The sequence below is a fragment of the Poecilia formosa genome, unplaced genomic scaffold (genome assembly GCF_000485575.1).
Source record: "Poecilia formosa unplaced genomic scaffold, Poecilia_formosa-5.1.2 Scaffold57, whole genome shotgun sequence".
NCBI classification, from domain to species: Eukaryota; Metazoa; Chordata; class Actinopteri; order Cyprinodontiformes; family Poeciliidae; genus Poecilia; species Poecilia formosa.
Window position 1 is genome coordinate 931,170 of NW_006799996.1, and position 22,850 is coordinate 954,019.

The following is a 22,850-nucleotide window of genomic DNA, read 5'->3' on the forward strand; positions in this document are numbered from 1 at the left end:
TCCTGTTTCGTTTTAGTTCAGCATTGAGCAGTTTATTTTCTGCAGTTTTCCAGAAAAATTAAAAACAAGTAAAGACTGTATCACTACTGACAAATATATGCCAAATGTGCCCCCCAAAATAAAGTGAAGAAAAAGATAGTCAAATGTTGTGTTTTTTATGATTAAATATCTATTTGATAACCATTTATATTTTAAAGAGTTTAAATGATGCCAGTGTGTTCACATTACGTATGTGTAGGGACGAAATGGTGAAATCAAACAGAGATGCCTGAAGCTGGCATGAGTTTATAGTGATCTCTTTACATCCTGCCGTTGTCAATTACTGAGATTACCGAGTGTGAGAGAGAGTGAAACCAATAATAGCCTGAGTGATCAGACTGCCCCCTGCTATTCTCTGAGCTCAGCTAACCCGATGGAGACATTTGGCAGCGGTTAGCTTATTAAAACACTTCGAAGTGAACAAAGCAGCGATGAGCCGACAAGGTAAGACCAACTCGTATTGATCATACTGTACTGCATTTTTATTATGTGTCTGCTTTTGGTTGGTTTTAGAGGGTTAATGACGAGTTTTTTTTAGTCGTTTGCTAGTTTTGGTGACTTTATGCTGACGTTAGCGTTGCACGCAACAGGTTAGCCTTTAGCCGGCTAGCCTGTTAGCTGGTGAGCAGAAAGTGAGTTCAGCACCGAGGATAGCAGCTCCGACATGTAACAACACTACAGTGAATAATAACATGCAACGTTCCTATAAATCTATATTTACTGATAAAATTACAACTACGAGTCGAAATCATTGTCCCAAATGTGAATTCTTGATTAAAGAAAGTAGTTTAGGTGTCTTTAGGATAGAAATATCCTTTAAATTACAGACAAACACTTTAGGAAGAACGATGGTATAATTATTTATATATTATTTTATTTAAACAGAAATTTTTTTCGAATTAGTCTGAAATAATATTTATAAGAATGATTTTGTTTCCCTCTTTTGTGTCGTTTTCTATTTTTATACACGGCATCTTCAGTTTTAATTTCTGAATAGCAAAAGCTTAATTTTTCCATGCAGCAATGCATCTATGGTAGTTATTTAAAAAAGGAAAATTATTATAAATATTTAACTGATTTGACTGTCTTTTACTGACTATTACTCTAACTAATCACTAATATATCTCTGATAGATCAGTAACTTTTTTATCATCTCAAACCCCTCCTTCACATTTAATTAAGATATAAATACTAATTCTTAAAACATTGTAATTTTGAACTGATTACAGCTAAATCTTAATCTATATTCTTCACTTTTCCTTCCTGATTTGCCATTCACATCAGTCTAATTTGATATTTCCTCTGTCTCTTAAGTTTTTAACGGGACATCTTCATCGTTGAACTTCTCCACAAGAATTACAGGTAATGGATGTTCACACACAAATCTAAGGGAGGATGACTGGGACACTCTGCGTTTTGAGCTTACAAAGGTAATGCAATTCAATTCAGAGGCAAGCAAGGAAAGAAAAAAAGAGTTCCCTCCTGAATTTATTGTTCTTTCCTCCTGCGTAGACGGAGGATGAGATTCAGACGTTGAGGCAAGTCCTTTTGGCAAAAGAGAAGTATGCGGCAGACATCAGGAGGCAGCTGGGGATGAGTCCGCTCAGTAACGTGAAGCAGAATCTCTCCAAAGGTTGGCAGGAAGTCCAGACCTCAGCTCCGTACGTTCACCCACCCTTTCACAAACACAGAATCAAAGACTTATATTAACTTTCACTGAAGATTTTGGCAATTTAAGGTGTGGATGTACCATAGAGCCAGTTTTATTATGCATTGTTTTATCATGGCAGACGCTGAATTTCCATTACAAACGTACGCAAAATGTTGCTGGAAAAACACAATTTCACAATTAAAATCAGACGCATGTTAAAAATAACATGTGAATAAGTTTGCTCATGGTGTAAGTCGTTAAAAATCATGCAGCTCAATCATCCTCCAATCCCTTCCTGTTGTTCTTCTTCATGGCTTGCGCCTGTACCATCATCCGGTTCTTGTTCATGTGTTTCATGATGCAAAATTTCAGTTTTGCAAAATAAACCAATTTTGATACGGCTCAAAAACCACCTCATTCCAGCACCAAAACGTACCAAAAAAATCAGCGTTGCCACGTTTCCATTAAGCAAAACTATTATCAAAATGTCAGATTGTGCAATTTTATGGACGATGGAAACGCAGCTGTGGTTACATAACCAGAAGAGGCAACCTGGCAATGATCATGGCTGCCCTCTTAAGTCAGCACGCTAATCTGCCGACCTCTGCATGTCCTGTCGTTTCAGATACCTCACAGCCTCTGCCACTCTGGAGGACATCAGCAACTCCAGCGTGTGAGTCCATAGAATCACGATTTAATCATCCCCAGAAATATATTCACTTTTAAAACAACTGGATCTCTTTGGCGTTTATTTCTGTGCATGTTTCCTCAAGAGGAATCACTTCTAAGAACCGTCTGATGGGATTTTGCGGGTCAAATAGGATTGGTGCCCTGATAATAGCCCCACAGCCTGACTTAGCAGAAGAGGCAGCGGCTTTACAAAGTCACACCATGACGAGCCTCAAGTGTTTGTATTAAACAGAGGAGGAAGGATCTGCTGCAGGCAGATGGACAGCTGACGCACATGAAGCTTATTGTTGTTTACGAGTTGCTTTTGTATCTAGCGGTGGGATGTAGCAGAGTACAAGTACTTTGTTATTGTACTTGAATAAAATTTTACTATATCTACGCTTTACTTAAAGCTGGAGTACATAACTTTTATAAAAAAATGTTTTTTTACATATTTGTCAAAACTATCACCAGGTTATGACGGTATGAGGCAGATAATCTGTGGAAAAATCAAGCTCCTCCACTCCACTTTCTCACCAATCAGAGCCAGTAGGAGGGTCTCAGTGCTGTCAACCAACCTTCTGAGCGCGTTGCTAAATGTGCTAATGGTGGAGAAGCTACTTACCGTTACAGGAAAACTGTTTATCCACCGACACCGGTGCTAACTAACCTTAGCACTGAGAACAGACTCTGCTGCACACAGCACACAGACATGATTGACAGTGCTAAGACCCGCCTCCTGGCTCTGATTGGTCGTTTCTAGATATCACTGGGAGAAGGCAGTATGTTAAGAGACACAACAGTTTCAACAAGTATGTCAAAAATATACATTATAAATGTTACATACTGCCGTTTTAAGTAGATTTAATTGAGTTTCTTTTTACTTTTACTCCACTTCATTTTACATTAATTATCTATTCTTTCAACTCCACTATATTTTTGTAATTTGTTCACAGAAATATGTGGAGTTTCATTCATGTCACATTGCGTTATTTGAGTTAAAGTAATTAATGACTTAACCGACTTAACTGCTTCAAAAAATGGGTCCAATTTTTGAAAATGGTTCCAGGAAATTAAAATATTAGTCATTACTGACCCATTAAGAATGAATATACAGTATTTTCCAACTGTGGAGTTGATGGCAAACTGGAGTTGAAATGTCAGTGAAAATGATCAACTTGACTGTTTTCATTGCAGTTAAAATAACACATTGGTTTTACTCTGTTATAAATAAAAATGTTCAGAGGAATAGTTATTCCTTTCTTATTATGCTTAATGGCATTTAACTCTGAATTTCTGAGGCACAGAATCAAGTGAAAACTGTCACAGATTGTAAACACAACAGAAACATGCATTAGCTGCAGCATTGATCATTAAAACGTCACGGCAGTATTGATGCATTCAAGAAAATATACATATGGTCACACTTGATGATATTTCTAGACTGTTTTATTAGGGGAATACATTCAACAAGTACTTCTATGTTCAATACTTTAAGTATTTTTAAAAGCAAGTACGTGGTTTTACTGAAGTTAAAATGTTCATGTGGTACTTTTACCACATTAAAACATTTTTGTTTGTTTACTGTGTTTGCCTTCTGTGTTTACTGGTTGCTGCTGTTAAACATTCAGAAACCTACAGAGCTTTGTTTTATCACACTGACTGATTTAATGTATTATGTGCAGATACGTGAGGACACGAGACGGCCTGTCTCAAGCCAGCCAGGTGACATCTGCTGCTCTGTCTAACGTGGGCGTGGCCATCACCAGAAGGCTGGCGCAGATGAGGTCAGCCCACTTTTATTTGGGTCGCATGAAAACGGAGGGAAACATTTCAATAAGTAGTTTTAGTTATAAATAGTCATGCAGTTTTCAAACAAATGCTGAAATATATCATTTTACAAGGTGTTACTCCCAGTGTATTATAAGCCTGGCAGGCTGCCAGGCTTTACTTGACCCTGTCAGGCTGAGCGTCCTTTGTGTATTTATTTTAAACTGGTTTTTTACACATTAGTAACAGGGATGAATGAATTAATAGTTTATTTGTACATTTCAGCAACAAGGTAGTTCAAAGTGCTTTAAACCATAAAAACATCACACAGTAACCAATTAAACAAGCAACAAACATTACATGTTAATTCCCATCATTAAAACCATTAACACACATCAAATATGTTGATAAATGGTTTTAAATCAACTCTAAATAGGAGGGTTTTTAGGCTCAGTGTTTTGGCTGTTTCACAGTTTTCTGGAAGTTTGTTCCAGATTTGTGGCACATAGAAGCTGAATGCTGCTTCTCCATGTTTGGTTCTGGTTCTGGGGATGCACAGTAGAACCAGAAGGCCTGAGAGGTCGGGAAGGTTGCTATGACAACAGCAGATCTGTAATGTATCGTGGTGCTAAACCATTAAGTGATTTATAAACCAACGGTATTTTATAGTCTGTTCTGAGTGTAAGGACTTTAGGACTGGGTGATGTGCTCCAACTTCCTGGTTTTAGTCAGAACACCAGCAGCAGCGTTTGGATCAGGTTAATTTGTTAGGCAGACCTGTGTTGCAGTAATCAATAAGTTTCTTTAGATCTTGCTGAAACATTAGTCCTCTAAGCCTGGAAATGTTCTTCAGGTAATAGAAGGCCGACTTTATAACTGTCTTTATGTGACTCTGAAGGTTCAGGTCTGAGTCCATCACTACACCCAGATTTTGAGCCTGATCAATTGATTAGACACTACTACTACTGCTAACGACTACAATATTATAACTAGAAAATTAACTTTTAAAATGCTATCATCTAATAAAACCTCAAATTTATCTGGAGTTTCAGTCTCTCTGAAGTCTAAAGAAAAAGTTTGCTGTTCTAAGACTGAGAAATTTGGGAACTAAAATGCTTCACAATCCAGCACCAAACTACAGCTACAATCAGACATTTCAGCTCTACAAATATAAATTGATGGAGGAAGATGGAGTCAAACCGTCTAATTACCTTTTCTTTCCACTGAGCTACAGCAAAACCTTTGCTCAGGTTTCCTCAGTTCAATCCGCCAAAGGTCAATCTGAGGTCAGGCTGACAGGCTGTCCCTCTGGCACCGGTCTGGCAGTAGCCCACTTTGGGTCGCAACAAAAATAATAATGTAGAAGTTAAACTAAGTGTAAGGAGGAAAAACAAATACCTAAAAACAGACTAAATTAATCACAAAAATCAGAATAATGTTGAAATAATACTAGAGTAAAGTCATATTACCAGAATAGAGTGAAGTTGGGTAGTAACTAGTTACATTTACTCAATTAGATTTCCTTGAGTAACTTTTAGGAGTATTTCCACTATGCTGTACTTTTTGCTTTTACTTGAGTGATTTTATTAAGTATTTCTAATCTTACTTGAGTAAAATTTCTGGATTTCTACCCACTGAATGAAAAACAAACATGTTTTAATGAAAGATTCACCAGACTGACTCACACCTGCTGTTAAAGTTTTATATTGAAGGAAACTGATTTTTTCTTTTACTTATATGATTTATTATTTTTTCATCTTTAAAATACTAAAATATCTGCTTAAGTTTATATTTTAGTCTGTCTAATTTTGCAATTTTTAAATTTTAAATGATTTTGTTCAGTTACTCAGAACTTGAGTAGACTTTTTTTTACACTGACTTGAGTATAATTTACTAGAAACATGTTGGGGTAGTGCTACTCTACAATGTTGGAGTACTCTACCCACCTCTAAAATAGAATAATAATATTAGGACAATGAATTGCTAAGTTTGAGAATTTCAAAAAAAAATTAACAAAGCATTAAAATGAACATCTTGTGACGTTAATTTGGTTCTGGATTTGGTTTGGACACGTCAGCTTCACATTTAGTGGGAAACCACTGAGTGTTTTCAATAAAGAACCACAAACATGTCAAGTTGGATCTTAATGATGTTGTGAGATACACAGAAGTATTTATTTGTTGTTGTCAAATGTTAATTATTTAATTTCCCTTTGGGATCAATAAAGTATTTTTTAATTGGATATTAAATGGGACATTTTTTAAATATTTTTTTTATTTATTTTACCTCTGCAATGAGGTTGCAATGAGGTTAATGCAGAGATTAACCTCATTGCAACCTTGCAGTTGGAGCATCACCTTATCGTTTTTAAAGAATATTCAAACTGTAATCCAATAACAACATTGTTTTGCATTTTCTTTTCTCATTTATGCTGCAAACTCAACAGAGCCTTGCCTCTTCCAAACCCGCCACGGTAAGATCTGAGCTTCAAACGTCTTCATTTTAGGAAGGAAGTAAATGAAGATGTTAGTTTGTAACTGCCCATAATGCTTTTGGGTCATATTTGTTATATTCTGCTCAGTTTAAACTTAAATATGTGATCATTCAAAGCATTGTGCAAAAGAAAAGCAGTTTTCCTCCTTAAAATTTACAATTTACCCTCATTTTGTAATTGTATCTTTTTTTTTCCACTCAGGACCCTGAACCACCCTATTAGTGTGCCATCTATGAGGTAAAACATCACAATATATTTAAAAACAAGTTGGTATTCAACGTCCTTAATGGAGTGTTTAATTGTTAATATTTATTTTTAGGCATTCATCCACATTCAAGTCTATTGAAGAACTTGTTGGCAGTATGAAGGTGAGTGTTAATGTTAAACAAACATAAAAAATACAATATATGATTTATATTGCTTAAGTTATGATCAATTATTTCTGAATTAAAAGGATAAAGTGACTGGCGGCGTGTCAAACAGTGAAGAGGCATCTGGATTTGAAAGAAGATCCTCACGCAACCAAACCTGAGCTGAATCGATTTTATGCAAATCACAAAAATTTCTCAAAGTTCAAAAAAATGTGAATCATCTCCCTCATCAATATGTATGTCTGTTTTTTCCAGTTTCTTTGTTGATGCAGATTAAGAAATTGAATGTACAATACTAGTTGTGTAAGTAAAAAATTAAGATGTATTTAAACCTTTGAATGTTTCATAACGTGATGAAATCTGTTCATTTTAATATGCTGGTTGTTTTTGACATGCTTGTATCTCCATATTCTGAAATCAGCTGTACTACGAGGTATTTTTGTAATGTCAGATTTTTCAAGTAAAGGCTTTAGGATACATTCAATGGCTTTGTTTGTTGACTTCTATGAATTTTGGAAATGGACATAAAAATAGCTAAAGTAGCATTGAAATAAAGAACCTGTATATTTTATATATAATTTGACAAGAATTGGAGCTTCTTTTGTTTTATAATTTGTAAATAAACTTATTAATAATTATAATACAATTGTTTAAAAGTGAAAAATCAAATATTAGGTGGCTTATTTCATATGCCTTCTGTTTTATTTAATTTTTAACTTTAAAATAACTAAATACATCTATGCAATCAATATTTTTAAAAATATTTATTATATTTTAAATAGTTTTTAACAGTAATGATTTATATGATTAAATAAATGTACATAGTTGAAAAACGTCATAAGTGACATATCCCATATGTACCGTTGGGTGGCGCTAGATAATTCGTTTTTATTTTATATATTTTGTTTTTATTTAGGTCAGTTTACAAGTGCTCTTTACTTTTTCTACAGTTCCTGAAGCTTAAATAAACAATATGGAAATTTTAAATGTAAAAGTATTGACATGTCCCAGGTCTTAAAAACGGAGAAACTTATTTTCATTCATTATAAATAGAAAATTATATATGAAATAAGGTCATTCGGATCATTTATCTGTGCAACAGCCTTTTAAGGGCTCAGTAACAGAATGTAAAAGAAATTCTAATTTGCTTATTTTATTTATTTTATATTTAGGTCATATTTAACTTGCTTATAATTTAACACTTCTGTATATGTATTTAAATTTCATATGTGCCTGATTATACCTGTATTTGCTAATACTTTGAATGGAGTAGTTTGTCAATGAATAAATATTCCCTCTGGGATTAATAAAGTTTAATCTATTCTAGAAGTACAAAAGTCAAGTTCCCTGACCGGGAATCGAACCCGGGCCGCGGCGGTGAGAGCGCCGAATCCTAACCACTAGACCACCAGGGATATACGCCATAAGGCTGATACACATTGAATATGGAACTTAGACAACTTTGCGTTGGCATTCTGAGGATGATAGTAGTTATTTTCTTTTTGAGAACCTGTGTTAAGGCATTTATGCCTCAGCCGGTGCCCATTTCTGTGCATGACTACTTTTCTAGTTCTGACAAACAGATAAGGATAAGTCCTGCACTGGTTGCCATCGGGTTTTAAGTAAAGCCTGTGTAATCTCCCTAAGCGCACTGGTGTCACCGTGACCACCTTATGCGTGTCACGGACGGACCACAGGGTAACACGTTTCCATCCTCAAGTTTCCCACTCAAGCCCCGCCCATGAGCCGAGGACGAACGCGCCTGCTGCTATAAAAGCGGTTCGTGGGCCAACCTATGCGACCACAGCAGTGCAGTGATCCACAGCGGTCCAGACAGGTTGTTCGTCCACAAATGGTCCATAGTTAGCTTGCATCTACCCCCTATTCTACTGCAAGCCATCCGCACCTGGTGCAAGCATCATCCACCCACTCTAAAGGTAAGTTAAAATAATTATTCTAGAGTACATTTTCTTTGTGTGTGTGTGTTTTTTTAAAACTGTTTTGCATGAAAAAGAATCTCAATTGTTCACCTTAGTAATTAACCCTGAATAAATAAATGTAAAGAATTGTAGCAAAATGTACATTATTTACTTTTAGATTGTGCGTCATTTGCTGTGCTTATAGGCCATGCAGTGTTGGCATCGGTCAGTGAAATCCCTATAAGCCATCTGCTGTTCAGACAGTTAAGCTGTACAGCCTTGAACCAGTTCTGGTCTCTGCACAATAATAAACATTTTTCAATTAACAATGGTAGAAAATAAGGATTTATATTTCTTTTATGACTTTGGAAGTTGGGTCTGAATACAGCCAGTGTGTCATGCAGCCAGTGCATGCACACCAGCCTGCTGTACACATGGGCACGTTCTCCCATACATTCCTGTAATTTGAGTTTGGGGAAACCTGACACTCAGAGCAACCTGTTACTGTTTTATAACTCTGTGAACATAACTGGGTCAAGAGTGTTACTGAACAGGCTCCAAGATGGAAATTAAATGGTTGAGTCTGACGTGTCTGTTTTCCTCTTTAGGTTATTTTCCCATTTAAAGTCGGAGAAAATGGCATCAATTCCATCAAGTGGTTCCCTCGTCGCCACACATGACTACTATAGAAGTAAGTAATGCGAATATAATGCTTTGTATCTTTGGATAAGTCTACAAAAATTAAACGTTACCATTTCTTTCCAAAAGGACGTCTCGGATCCAACTCCAGTAGCAGCTCTTGTGGGAGCGCCGAGTACACTGGGGAGGTTATTCCACACCATCCAGGTATGGAAAGCAGCAAATTGTTGAAACGTATTCAAAATGGCGTCTTAATGAATCACATCTGAATTAAAAATAAACATTCGTTCTTCGTAGCTCTTCCAAGGCAAGACTCCGGTCACTGGTGGACTTCGTTCTTCTTTGCAAAGCAGAACCAGCTCGCTATGCAAAACGGATCTGAAAATCAAAAGTGAGTGACTTATGCAGATGTAACCACCTTACACTGCAAAAAACATAAAATCTCACCAAATATTTTTGGTCTACTTTCCACTACAATGATTGAAATCAGATGAAGGTAACAAGTAACTTTTGAGCAAGAAAATAGGAGCTTGTTTTCAGTAAATAAAACCTTAATATCGATGAAAAAGTACTGGTTCCACTGCCAGATTATCTCATTTATAACATGGGAGAATATCTTGTATAAGTGAAATAATCTGCCAGTGGAAATAGAACTGGGTTGCTAGGTGGGTTGCTAGGTGACGGGCTGGGCTTGGCTGGGGTTGCTAGGTAACGGTGCAGTGCCCTGCCGTGGATCATGAAATAAGTAGCAAAGTCTGGCATTGGAACTGATACTTTTTCATCAATATTATGTTTTCTACATCAACTCTTCAAAGAATTTGAATTAATATGAGTTACAACAACATTTAAAATCCCTTTGGGATCAGTAAAGTATTTTTGAATTTTGAATTTGGAAATTTGAATAAATAATTCCTTAATGTTGATGAAAAAATACTAGGGCCACTTACAAGACATTTCTCCTCATGTTATAAGTGAAATAATCTGCTAGTGGAACTAGCACGTTTCCATCAATATTAAGAAATTATTTACTTAGAACAAGCTCCTATATCTTGCTTGTAAACTAGTTTTGTCTTATTTCAAATGTACTAGGATATTTGTACTAGAAATAGACCCAAAATACTTGGTAAGACTTTGTGTTTTTGCAGGGTGGGGGCATTTATGCTGTCTGATGGTAAACTAAAGGCTGGTTTGTGTTGCAGGAACGGTTACACCTTAGCCAACGGACAGGTGACCTGCATCGCCAAGGAAATGATTCGGACCAGACAACTCAGCGAAAGCAGCGACGGTGGAAAACATGAACCTATGTCCCCCCCACCAACTTCCTCCTAGTCCTCAACCCTCCTCCTCCTCTGCACCTTCCTCACCATCCACTCGCCACCGCTCACATAGTCCAGCAATGGAGATGTAACGATGGTGGTCGTGTTGATGGGGTTTCCTCATCCTTTTTGCCTGTATATAGTATGTTTATATATTGACCAAAAGTAATAAAAAGCTCGTATGTAAAAACATTTTTTATGCATATGTTGTAATAAATTACAACTGATAATAAAACTATATTCTAAACACCGCTTTTTTTGTCCACCACTTTTTTTTATCTGTTAACCTTTATATAAAAGGTTAACAGATATATATAAAACATTAACAATAACTTAATGTTTTCAGTAAACGTCACATTCAAAGCTTTGGCTTATATAACCTAGAAAGAACACAGGTGACTCAACAATGGACTTAATCTGTTTATGACGCTGACATGATTAGAAACGATTAATTCAAGCAGTAATGCAGTTTATGCAACGTCTCAGTTTAGCTTTAATGTGGGTCAGCAGCTTGAGGAAGACGTCATGGAGAGGAAAGGTCAGGGAGATTAATTTAAACCAAATAACAAGGTGCTTCCTGCACCCAGATGTCTTTACGTCCTTTATTGTTGTTAATTATACAAAGTGGTCAATACACACACTGCAAAACAGAAAACTGTAGTAAGTATTTGTCTGGTTTCCAGACAAAAAATTCAAGACAAATTTGTTTTGTCTTGAAATAAGACAAAAATAACTTACAAATAACTTTTCAGCAAGATATAGAAGTTTGTAAATAGTTCCTTAACACTGATGAAAAAGCATTATTCCCACTGGGACATTATTTAACTTAAAACAATGGAAAAACGTCTGGTCATAAGTGAAATAAGCTGCCAGTTGACCTAGTACTTTATCATCAATATTAAATAACTTTTTAGTAAAACTTAAACTTTTCAACAAGACATGGGACTATTTTGAGTAAATAACTTCTTAATATTGATGAAAAAGTTTTAATTCCACTGGCAGATTATTTCACGATAGATGGCCGGGCAGTGCGCCGTTACCTAGCAACCCCAGCAAAGCCCAGCTCGTCACCTAGCAACCAAGTTCTAGTTCCACAAGAAGATTGTTTCACTTAAATAACAAAACATTTTTCCCAAGTTATCAGTGAAATAATTTGCCAGTAGAACTTGTACTTTCTGATCAATATTAAGGGACTATAATAACTTAAAACAAGCTCCTATTGCTGAAAGGTTACTTGTAAGTTAGCTTTACATTGTTCTATTATTTTTTGTGAGATGCACGTCTCATTAGAAAGAAAAAAGCAGGTCTTAGTTTGGTTAAAATTTTAGCCGGTATGAATAATTTAGAGCTTAAACTTTACTTAAAAATCCAAACAGTGTCAAAACAAACCCCTTATTTAACAACCATAATTTGATTTTTGTTTATTTTCACTATTGCCATCACAATATTCAGTGATATGAAAACTTTACATAAAGATTAAGTTGCATGAAAAACAGCACGTTTTGAGTCATAGGGTCTTCTTATCTACAACTTAGAGTTGTGCAACATTGAAAACTCAGAAATCTTGCCATATTGGCAGCAGAAAGAAATCAATGAAATCATTGATTCTCAGTACGTGCTATTCTGAGAATTACAACAAACAGTGAACATTTTGCCAAAATGAACATTGATAACTAAGAATAGACCGACCAAAGTCCTGCTGGAAGATTACTTTTCTGTTCAAACATGAAATGCAAACAGCACTCTGGCTCTGGAACCGGATCAGACATCGTTCTGGGATAAAACAGGGAGAGAAATGCTTTTTAAGAATAAAAAAAAAACTTCAAAGTGAGATGCACATTTACCCTGACAGCCCTAAATAAAATCCAGCGCCTGTGAAGTTTAGTTAATTAATGGAAGATTAGCAGACGGATCAGGGACGGAGATGTGGAGATGTTTGCAGCTGATTTAGGTTATAAAATGTTGTTCATAATGCTAAAAGTCACAGAGAGATGGAGGAAAGAAGGAAAGTTACTGAAACTGATCACTTTCTCTCACTTTCTTCTTTTACTACTCTCCAATTTGCATTATTTTCTGTTTTTTTCAACTGACAACTTTTTGTTCTCGCTCAGATATTTTTCTCTCCATAGAAGCTACGTCTGGCTTTAAGGTGTCTGTGAAACCTTCCTACTGCTGCCACACTGCAAAAACACAAAATTTGATAAAATAGTTTTGGTTGAGTTTCTACAGCAAATATCTTAGTACACTTGAAATAAGAGGAAACTAACTTACAACTAATTTGTCTGCAAGATAGTTTTGTTTATTTCAAATATATTTGCACTAGAAACTGGACCAAAATATTTGGTAAGATTTTGCATTTTTGCAGTGTAATCGTTCTGTCTCTGACAGTTTTAACGTTTTACTTTTCATTTAAATACAGAGTACTCCTATGTCAGTTTTTAAATTAATCTCAGAATTTTTTTATAAAAAATAAAGAAAATGTTTGCTCCAAATGTTGAACATTTGTGAGAAAAAACTCAGAAATTTTCTAGAAAACACTTGGAAACTTCTGAGTCTGAAATATCTGTGAGAAAGAACTCAGAAATGTTGAGATTGATTTCAGAAATTTTCTAGAAAAATTAGGGAATTTATGAGTTTGAAAAGTAGAAAATGTTCAACTTTCCAAACTCATTTCAAACTGATATTATCAAAAGTCATTTTTTTAACTTTCTAAACTAAATCTCCAAAAAAACAAAAGCAAATTCAAGAAAATTTCTGATATAAATCCAAAAATATCTTAACTTTTTCTTGCAAATTTTTGACTTTACAAGCTCAGAAATGTCCTTGTTTTTATAGAAAATTTTATTTTTTTTCTCAGAAATATTAAACTTATGGAGAACAAAAATGTAATTGTTTTTGATGTGAATTTTCTCCTCATCTTGTTCTCTATCTACGTTTAGTTCAATCATATCTTTTGTTTTTAGTTATAAATTATAATTTCTCTATTCTGCTTTATTTGCTGGAACAGCTCTTGCCTGCTTCCTGCAGCTCAGACTGCATCTGCCCTTCAGTTGGCTCTAAAAGAATCTGGGCCAAAGGTACCCGACCCGACCCGGCCCGGCCCGACATCCGGGGTCCAAACACACAGATAAGATGAGAGGAAAGAGACATGCAGACTTTACCGGACTCAGTGACTCATTGTATATTTTAAGCTCAGGTGAAAAGGTTCGTTCCTGTTCCGGGTCTAAAGTGTCATCCTGTTTTAGGGTTATATTTGTTCAGCAACACGAGCCGGACGGATGGACCCGCTGGGCCCACGAGCCACTCAGGGACTTTCTGTGTCCACAGAAAAAGCTGCATGCTGGCATCAGTTTATCGCCGCAGCATGTTTGTGTTTTCTGTTTGTGTTCCCGTCTGCTGGCCAACTTCTCTGGTCTTAAATGCAACAAAAACACGTTTCAACACCAACATCTGCAGCAGTTTTAGAGAATTTAGCTGAGGCTCATTTCCCAAAAAAATAAGTGTTTGCAAAAGATGTTTAATTCATCTGCAGTTTAAAGGGTTTTTTTCTTGAGTTTTTGTCACATCTTAAAACTCATTTTTATTTCGAGCCCCAACAACACCAGGAACGTCCTATTAAAGGCCAGTTGTGGTCAAATCTTTTACTAAAACTTCTCACTAAATATAAGAACATAAAACATAAATAAATAGTTTCTGCGTAAAACCAGATCTACTCTCTTTGGTTTCTTTTGTTCCGTATTTCTTCTGTCAGAAAAACAACGATCCACTTGATTTGTTTGGGTTTTTATTAAAAATATCTTATGCTCTCAAAAATTTCCCCTTGAAACATCTCATAATTTGCTAAATGTTGTTTAGAAATCATTCTACTGATGAATAAAGAATAAACATTTTGGAATCAACAAGTCAAAATCGATCTAGAAAACGTTAAAATACTGAAAATAAAACTTTCATGCAGGAACTAAAATCCTCATCAGTTTTGTCATAAATAATGTAACTAATAACTGAGATAAAAGCACTTTAATTCTGTTTGTATCCCAAAAGGCGTCCAGGGTCTGGGTGAAAGGTCGCTCAGATGAGTCCAGGGAATCCATTTTGTTTTCGGTTCACAGCTGAGCTGTAAACACTGAAACGTGCTGCCCAAAAAAATGCTCAAAGTTGATCAATAAACATGATTAAAGGTGTTTCCCCTTCATTTTAGGCTCGTTCATTTCAGGACTGGAATGATTAATCACGATTAATCGTGATCAATCTATTTTTTAAAAAAAAGGTCTACTAATTTAGTAATCAATTAATCATTAACTAGAAAATCCAGACAAAAAAAAAAAAGAAATTTGCCAAAAGAACAACATCCTTAGATAAACAAGACAAAATTGTACAAAAAGGATAAATATTTTCAATTCAAAATATAAAAAAACACTAAAGGAATGTTATGTTGTTGAATTTTAGCCCATAATGTTTATCTTATCATGAAGAAGGAATTGAATTATTGGTTATTTTGCATCTATTAATGTATTCCTAATGTGTAAGAAATACTGAAACAAAAAAACAAAAAATCAGCAGAATATACCAAATTTCTTTAATCGATTAATCGTCAGTATAACTGATTGGTAACTAAAATAATCTTTTGTTGCAGCCCTAGTTAATTTCTTTATTTAGGACAGAAGCTCTACTTCTGCATGTGTTTATATGATTTAATACTATAAAAGTATTCAATTTAATTCCATTCAAAAATACTTCATTGCTTAAAAATGGAAATTAAATGTCATTGTAATTCATGTTGGTTCAAGTTCTTCAGTTATTGTAGATAACGACTCTAGACAAAGATGTTCTAGCTGAATGTGCAGTGAATTTTGTAAAGAATTAAATTTTTGTTTCAAATTAACATGTTGCAGGATCAATAATTTTTATTTTCAAAATTGTAAAAATGATTTTTCTCTAATTTAAAAAGTCCAACAGAAATTTCTCTCTTTGTTCTCTTAATTATAATAACTGGTGGACAAAAAAACTGAGCTAAAGTAAATAAACAGTGTTCACATGCAGCAATGAGGTCAGTGTCTTGGCCCGGTTCTGGGGAAACACGATGTCCATTTCACACGAAGCTCTGTTTGCAGAACCAGCTGAGAATCCTGCCAGGCGCGAGCTGACCCAGATGAAACCGCCATGACAAATACTCCTGTCAGAAACTATAAACGGGTCACATGAACTCACTCCTTCCCGGAGGAAAATGGATCACTAAAACAGAACGACCCAAAACGCAACGAGTTCTTCTTCCTTTAACTCCATTTCAGAAATGTTCCAGAAAAAACAAGGAAATTTCTAAGCTTCAAAAGTCACAAATGTTCAACTTTTGGAAATTTTCAGTGTATCAAAAGTCTAAAACTTTTTACTTTTGAAACTAGAAAATTTCTGAGATTAATCTAAAAACTTCTCAGTGTTTTATATCAAATGTTTGACTTTTGGAGTGTGGAAATTTTAACATTTTTTAGAGAAAATTCCTGAAGTCAATCTGAAAATTTCTGAGTTTTACAGTTTTGGAGCTCAGAAATTTCCTTATTTCTTAAAAAAAAAAAAAGCCAAAAAAGGTTTCTGGGTTTAATTCTCAAATTTTTGACATTTCAAATTCATAAATTTCCTTGGTTTTCCTAAAAAAAATCTGAGATTAATTAAAACATTTCAATTGTTTTCTCACAATTTTCAACCTATCAAACTCAGACATTTCCAATTTTTCTCAAAAAATTTCAGAGATTAGTTGAAAAATGTATATGGATTTTTTTTTTTTTTTTTTGCAGCTTGGAAATTTCTTTATTTTTTAAAATCTCCTGAGGCTAGTCTACACTTCTGATTTTTTCTCACAAATTTTGACTTTTCAAACTCAAGGTTTTTTGCTTTTTCTAGAAAATTTCTGAGATTATCTAAAATTTTAAAATGTTTTTTCTCACAAATTTTCAACTAAGAAATTTCCAATTTTTCTCAACAGAATTTCAGAAATTAATAAAAAAAAAATCAAATTTTTGACTTTCGGAGTGCATGACATTTCCTTGTTTGTTCAAGAAGATTTATGATATAAATCTCTTTGATATATCATAAATCAAAATTTCTGAGCGTTTTGGTCAAAATGTACTTTCTTTTTCTTCTATAATGGCCTTAATAAGCGTTCAGACTTTAGAGAGTCAAACTGTTTCTGTCGTCTTTATTTTACTCGTGTATCTAATCAGGCTTTAATTACCACTTACCGATAAATCGTCTTATAAAGAACATTAGGCTGGTGTGTTTCCTGCAGCTCGTCAGTTGATTTTTGACTCTCTGCTGCCCTCTAGTGTAGGAAGCACAGAAATACATTAGACAGTAGATGACATCGGTAAAACCTCAGACATATTTGCAGACAAAAGGAGAAAATAAAAACCAGACTAATCTCAGTTTGATAGCTCATCGCACTGTTTTATTCAATTACTGACATCTCAGGAGAAGAGGAGAGCTTCGCAGCTCTGCAGTTGGCAAACCACTGTTTTGCTTCCTGTTTTTTTTTCTCACTGTTTTTAACTTTTATCCATTTTTTTTGTTTTTAGTTTTTCATAGCGTTGATGCAACACTGAAAAAAAGCGCTATTTCCAAACGAACACAGGTCCCTCGTTAGTGATATGTAAGAGGCAGAGAAAATCTCACCTGGACGGTTTTGCATGAAACATACCAATGAGAAAAAGGTTCAACCTTTTCTTTTGTCTTTTTTTTTTCCTTTTTGTAGTTTCACATATATTAATAAATATCAATACCAATAAACACTCAAAAAGTAAAACCCAAAATATTAAGTCACAGGTACTGGAAAAAGCTCCACCTTTAAATCACAATGATAAATGTACAAAACAATAGACATCTCATATAAATGTTAATGTTTTTTTTTTTTAAGTTTAGAGACTTAAATCTCACTTTAGAAGAAAGTAGTGGATAAAACTAAAGTCGGAGAATCAGTATTTCCTGAGGTTTATGGGTTCCCCTTTAAAGGCCAGAAGAGGGGAATGGCTTTCATGTTACCAGGAGATGTTACAACAGGTCAAAGTGAACCTTTCAGGGCACCAGTCGGATTAAGGACGAGGAGTTTTCCCCGACAACACGCCAGGATACTAAGTCAATACGAGCACTTATAGTAGAATAATAAATGTACCGACATCCCACCGTTCTCTGCTCACTCTGTTTAGGCCACCACAGGGTTTAAAACTGTTAAAGTCATCTTAATCCTTTATAAATCTTTGCTGGTCCACTTTGAGAAGTTGTGAAGCTCCCCCTTGTGTTTTTTTTTTCTCTTAAATATTACCATTTTAAATGCTGGAAGCCACCACAGCGCCGTCGTGCACGGCTCACTCTGACCGCGTGACCGAGTCGTCGGAGAGGTCACGATGCAGTGAAACAACAGAAAGCAAAAACTCTCTAAGCGAATGAACACAGATCAGGGCGAGGGGAGGATAGATGAGAGGAGCGGGCGAGAGGGGGGGAAAGAATAAGATGCAAAAAACAAACAAAAAACGCAAAATATTCTCAAAAACTGTACATGTAAACATCACACTTTCACTGAGTCCAAAACCAGAGAGGGAAAATACAAAGCTTCACACAGGTTTACAGTACGAACCCCTGCACAGAGCTACAGTCTCTTACCAGTGCAGGAGAGGCAACAACTCAAATAATATAAATAACAATAGAAGTTATACAGACCATCACAAAATGATAAGTTAAAACAGGCAAGGGCTAAAACCACTTTGATTTTTTTAACAGTGCTGTACCCACAGAAAAAGAAAAGGTTCAAAACATCTTTTATCACTCTTTGTACAGCTATACAGTACATTTATCTGACCACTTTAGCAATCCACAAGCTACCAGGGCATTTTAGTCAACACCAATAGATTACATTGTCAAGTCAATACAAAGAGCAAAAAATCATTGGGCGTCGTAGGGAAATATAACAAAACAACAACATGACGACAAGTTTTTTCGCTGTTGGTCACAGTAACTTCAGCACACAGCTAAACGTGTTTGCTCAGCGGGGGGTCGGAGGGCACGGGAGCCGATCTGCAGGCAGGGGTTTGGTTTGGACGGACGGGCCTCAGCCTGGCGCTGAGCTGCAGGTGGAGAGGAGGAGAGGTTCTGCTACGCTAACAAATAGGACGTGGAAGACGTGTGAGCGCTCGTCTGCGGTTACGTCCTGAGAGGTGTCGCAAAAATACCAGAGGAGGCGGCGAGCTGATTTTATCGGAAAAGATTCAGAGCTGAAGACGGTAAAAATGATCAGATCAGATCAATATTTAAACCTAAACTGTGTAGAAAAGCACACAACAGATCCCACATTGTCATTAATTAGATAAAAATGAAGCTTAACTGGAAAACTGAGGCTGTTTTTTTACAGTAAAGTTACACTGTAAAAAAACTAACAGTAAATTTTGTAATTTTTCAGTCATATTTCCACCATTTTATTCATACATTTATAAATGTCAGAGTTCCAAACTAAGTATTTAATTCAGAAGTTAAATATTTAGCTTATAGCTATAAGCAAAATACTTAGCTAATAGATAAATATTTAGTCAAATATTTTCTTATAGGCTAAATACTTAGCCTATAAGAAAATATTTAAATCCAAGCTAAATATTTAGGTAATATGGAAAATGGCTTCCCGATAAGCAGAAATGGAATATCAAAATAAAAGCTGGGTTTTGAGGGCCTCTATGCAAACTCCTATTTATAAACGGCACCAGATAGTCCGGTACATTTGGTTCAATTAAGGACAAAAACGGCAACATTTGTTACATTTTTAGTTGTTGCAGTTTGCTTTCACACTGCACTGTGTCAAACGATCCAAACTAATTACAAAAGGATGTTCCCCTCCTCACCTGTGGGGGCACTGCACCAAGAACTACTGAAAGGAATCAACAGGAATTGAAGGAAAAAACGAGCTTTAGTAGAACTAATGTTTAGTGCTTTGGGGTCAGCGTAACTAACGTTTTAGGTAGCTTGACTTATGTTTGCAAACCAAAGAACAACGTCCTTACGACAAATGGTGTGCTTAGTTCCTCCATATATGGTTTTACTTCAGTTTTTAATAAGTAATGGCACATATAATATGGAGTCTGTTGTGTATTTTTATAGACAAAGTTAGATTTGACTCAGATCATTTTTATAATGTCCTGATTTTTTAAGCCCTAGATCTGAAAGGTGGAAATTTTGTTATAAATGTATTGTGTGTATTGGTTTTCTTCAGAAATTTATCTGTTAGTACTTTATTCTCCTAAAATTACAAATTTATTCAGATAATATTGTGGCATTATTCTCGTATTATTTCAGTTTTGTAGTTGTATGACTTTATTCTCACAATAAAGAAAAAAATATTGGCCTCCATCATAGAGTTGACCCAAATCCAACATCAAAAATAAATAGAAACCGTAAAACACTCTTGTAAAACAAAATGGCNACCAGTCGGATTAAGGACGAGGAGTTTTCCCCGACAACACGCCAGGATACTAAGTCAATACGAGCACTTATAGTAGAATAATAAATGTACCGACATCCCACCGTTCTCTGCTCACTCTGTTTAGGCCACCACAGGGTTTAAAACTGTTAAAGTCATCTTAATCCTTTATAAATCTTTGCTGGTCCACTTTGAGAAGTTGTGAAGCTCCCCCTTGTGTTTTTTTTTTCTCTTAAATATTACCATTTTAAATGCTGGAAGCCACCACAGCGCCGTCGTGCACGGCTCACTCTGACCGCGTGACCGAGTCGTCGGACAGGTCACGATGCAGTGAAACAACAGAAAGCAAAAACTCTCTAAGCGAATGAACACAGATCAGGGCGAGGGGAGGATAGATGAGAGGAGCGGGCGAGAGGGGGGGAAAGAATAAGATGCAAAAAACAAACAAAAAACGCAAAATATTCTCAAAAACTGTACATGTAAACATCACACTTTCACTGAGTCCAAAACCAGAGAGGGAAAATACAAAGCTTCACACAGGTTTACAGTACGAACCCCTGCACAGAGCTACAGTCTCTTACCAGTGCAGGAGAGGCAACAACTCAAATAATATAAATAACAATAGAAGTTATACAGACCATCACAAAATGATAAGTTAAAACAGGCAAGGGCTAAAACCACTTTGATTTTTTTAACAGTGCTGTACCCACAGAAAAAGAAAAGGTTCAAAACATCTTTTATCACTCTTTGTACAGCTATACAGTACATTTATCTGACCACTTTAGCAATCCACAAGCTACCAGGGCATTTTAGTCAACACCAATAGATTACATTGTCAAGTCAATACAAAGAGCAAAAAATCATTGGGCGTCGTAGGGAAATATAACAAAACAACAACATGACGACAAGTTTTTTCGCTGTTGGTCACAGTAACTTCAGCACACAGCTAAACGTGTTTGCTCAGCGGGGGGTCGGAGGGCACGGGAGCCGATCTGCAGGCGGGGGTTTGGTTTGGACGGACGGGCCTCAGCCTGGCGCTGAGCTGCAGGTGGAGAGGAGGAGAGGTTCTGCTACGCTAACAAATAGGACGTGGAAGACGTGTGAGCGCTCGTCTGCGGTTACGTCCTGAGAGGTGTCGCAAAAATACCAGAGGAGGCGGCGAGCTGATTTTATCGGAAAAGATTCAGAGCTGAAGACGGTAAAAATGATCAGATCAGATCAATATTTAAACCTAAACTGTGTAGAAAAGCACACAACAGATCCCACATTGTCATTAATTAGATAAAAATGAAGCTTAACTGGAAAACTGAGGCTGTTTTTTACAGTAAAGTTACACTGTAAAAAAACTAACAGTAAATTTTGTAATTTTTCAGTCATATTTCCACCATTTTATTCATACATTTATAAATGTCAGAGTTCCAAACTAAGTATTTAATTCAGAAGTTAAATATTTAGCTTATAGCTATAAGCAAAATACTTAGCTAATAGATAAATATTTAGTCAAATATTTTCTTATAGGCTAAATACTTAGCCTATAAGAAAATATTTAAATCCAAGCTAAATATTTAGGTAATATGGAAAATGGCTTCCTGATGAGCAGAAATGGAATATCAAAATAAAAGCTGGGTTTTGAGGGCCTCTATGCAAACTCCTATTTATAAACGGCACCAGACAGTCCGGTACATTTGGTTCAATTAAGGACAAAAACGGCAACATTTGTTACATTTTTAGTTGTTGCAGTTTGCTTTCACACTGCACTGTGTCAAACGATCCAAACTAATTACAAAAGGATGTTCCCCTCCTCACCTGTGGGGGCACTGCACCAAGAACTACTGAAAGGAATCAACAGGAATTGAAGGAAAAAACGAGCTTTAGTAGAACTAATGTTTAGTGCTTTGGGGTCAGCGTAACTAACGTTTTAGGTAGCTTGACTTATGTTTGCAAACCAAAGAACAACGTCCTTCCGACAAATGGTGTGCTTAGTTCCTCCATATATGGTTTTACTTCAGTTTTTAATAAGTAATGGCACATATAATATGGAGTCTGTTGTGTATTTTTATAGACAAAGTTAGATTTGACTCAGATCATTTTTATAATGTCCTGATTTTTTAAGCCCTAGATCTGAAAGGTGGAAATTTTGTTATAAATGTATTGTGTGTATTGGTTTTCTTCAGAAATTTATCTGTTAGTACTTTATTCTCCTAAAATTACAAATTTATTCAGATAATATTGTGGCATTATTCTCGTATTATTTCAGCTTTGTAGTTGTATGACTTTATTCTCACAATAAAGAAAAAAATATTGGCCTCCATCATAGAGTTGACCCAAATCCAACATCAAAAATAAATAGAAACCGTAAAACACTCTTGTAAAACAAAATGGCCGCCCTTTAAACTATGGAAAGCCAGAGTGCATTGGTGAAGAAAAATCTAGATTTTCCAAAAAATAAATCTTCAAAAACCAAAAATTCGATTAATCGTTAAAATTGATTATAACCCAGCCCCACATCTATCTAATGCTCTAGGAAGCCTTCT

General features: G+C 35.6%; 2 protein-coding genes and 1 non-coding gene across 5 annotated transcripts; 2 read left to right on the forward strand and 1 right to left on the reverse strand.

Moving 5' to 3' along the window:
* The first annotated feature begins 231 nt into the window (after positions 1-231).
* Positions 232-14,576, forward strand: LOC103139085 (tumor protein D54-like). 3 transcript variants are annotated; one of them, XM_007553562.2, is made up of 9 exons: positions 236-483; positions 1,354-1,469; positions 1,552-1,700; positions 2,316-2,363; positions 4,045-4,146; positions 6,576-6,602; positions 6,825-6,860; positions 6,943-6,991; positions 7,078-7,478. In XM_007553562.2, exons 1-9 carry the CDS (start codon positions 471-473, stop codon positions 7,153-7,155), a joined length of 618 nt encoding a protein of 205 aa, XP_007553624.1. In that variant the 5' UTR covers positions 236-470; the 3' UTR covers positions 7,156-7,478. The 3 variants fall into 3 exon arrangements, with proteins under 3 accessions (XP_016527677.1, XP_007553626.1, XP_007553624.1); XM_007553564.2 differs by lacking the exon at positions 6,576-6,602 and having other exon boundaries at positions 234-483; XM_016672191.1 differs by lacking the exons at positions 6,576-6,602; positions 6,825-6,860; positions 6,943-6,991; positions 7,078-7,478 and adding an exon at positions 13,870-14,576 and having other exon boundaries at positions 232-483.
* Positions 8,338-8,409, reverse strand: trnae-cuc (transfer RNA glutamic acid (anticodon CUC)). The gene has a single exon. It is a non-coding gene; the product is annotated as a tRNA-Glu (tRNA).
* Positions 8,787-11,120, forward strand: ppdpfa (pancreatic progenitor cell differentiation and proliferation factor a). Its single transcript, XM_007553565.2, has 5 exons — positions 8,787-8,931; positions 9,522-9,604; positions 9,682-9,759; positions 9,850-9,943; positions 10,752-11,120. The coding sequence occupies exons 2-5, from the start codon at positions 9,550-9,552 to the stop codon at positions 10,879-10,881; spliced, it is 357 nt and encodes a 118-aa protein (XP_007553627.1). The 5' UTR covers positions 8,787-8,931; positions 9,522-9,549; the 3' UTR covers positions 10,882-11,120.
* Positions 14,577-22,850: the final 8,274 nt, after the last annotated feature.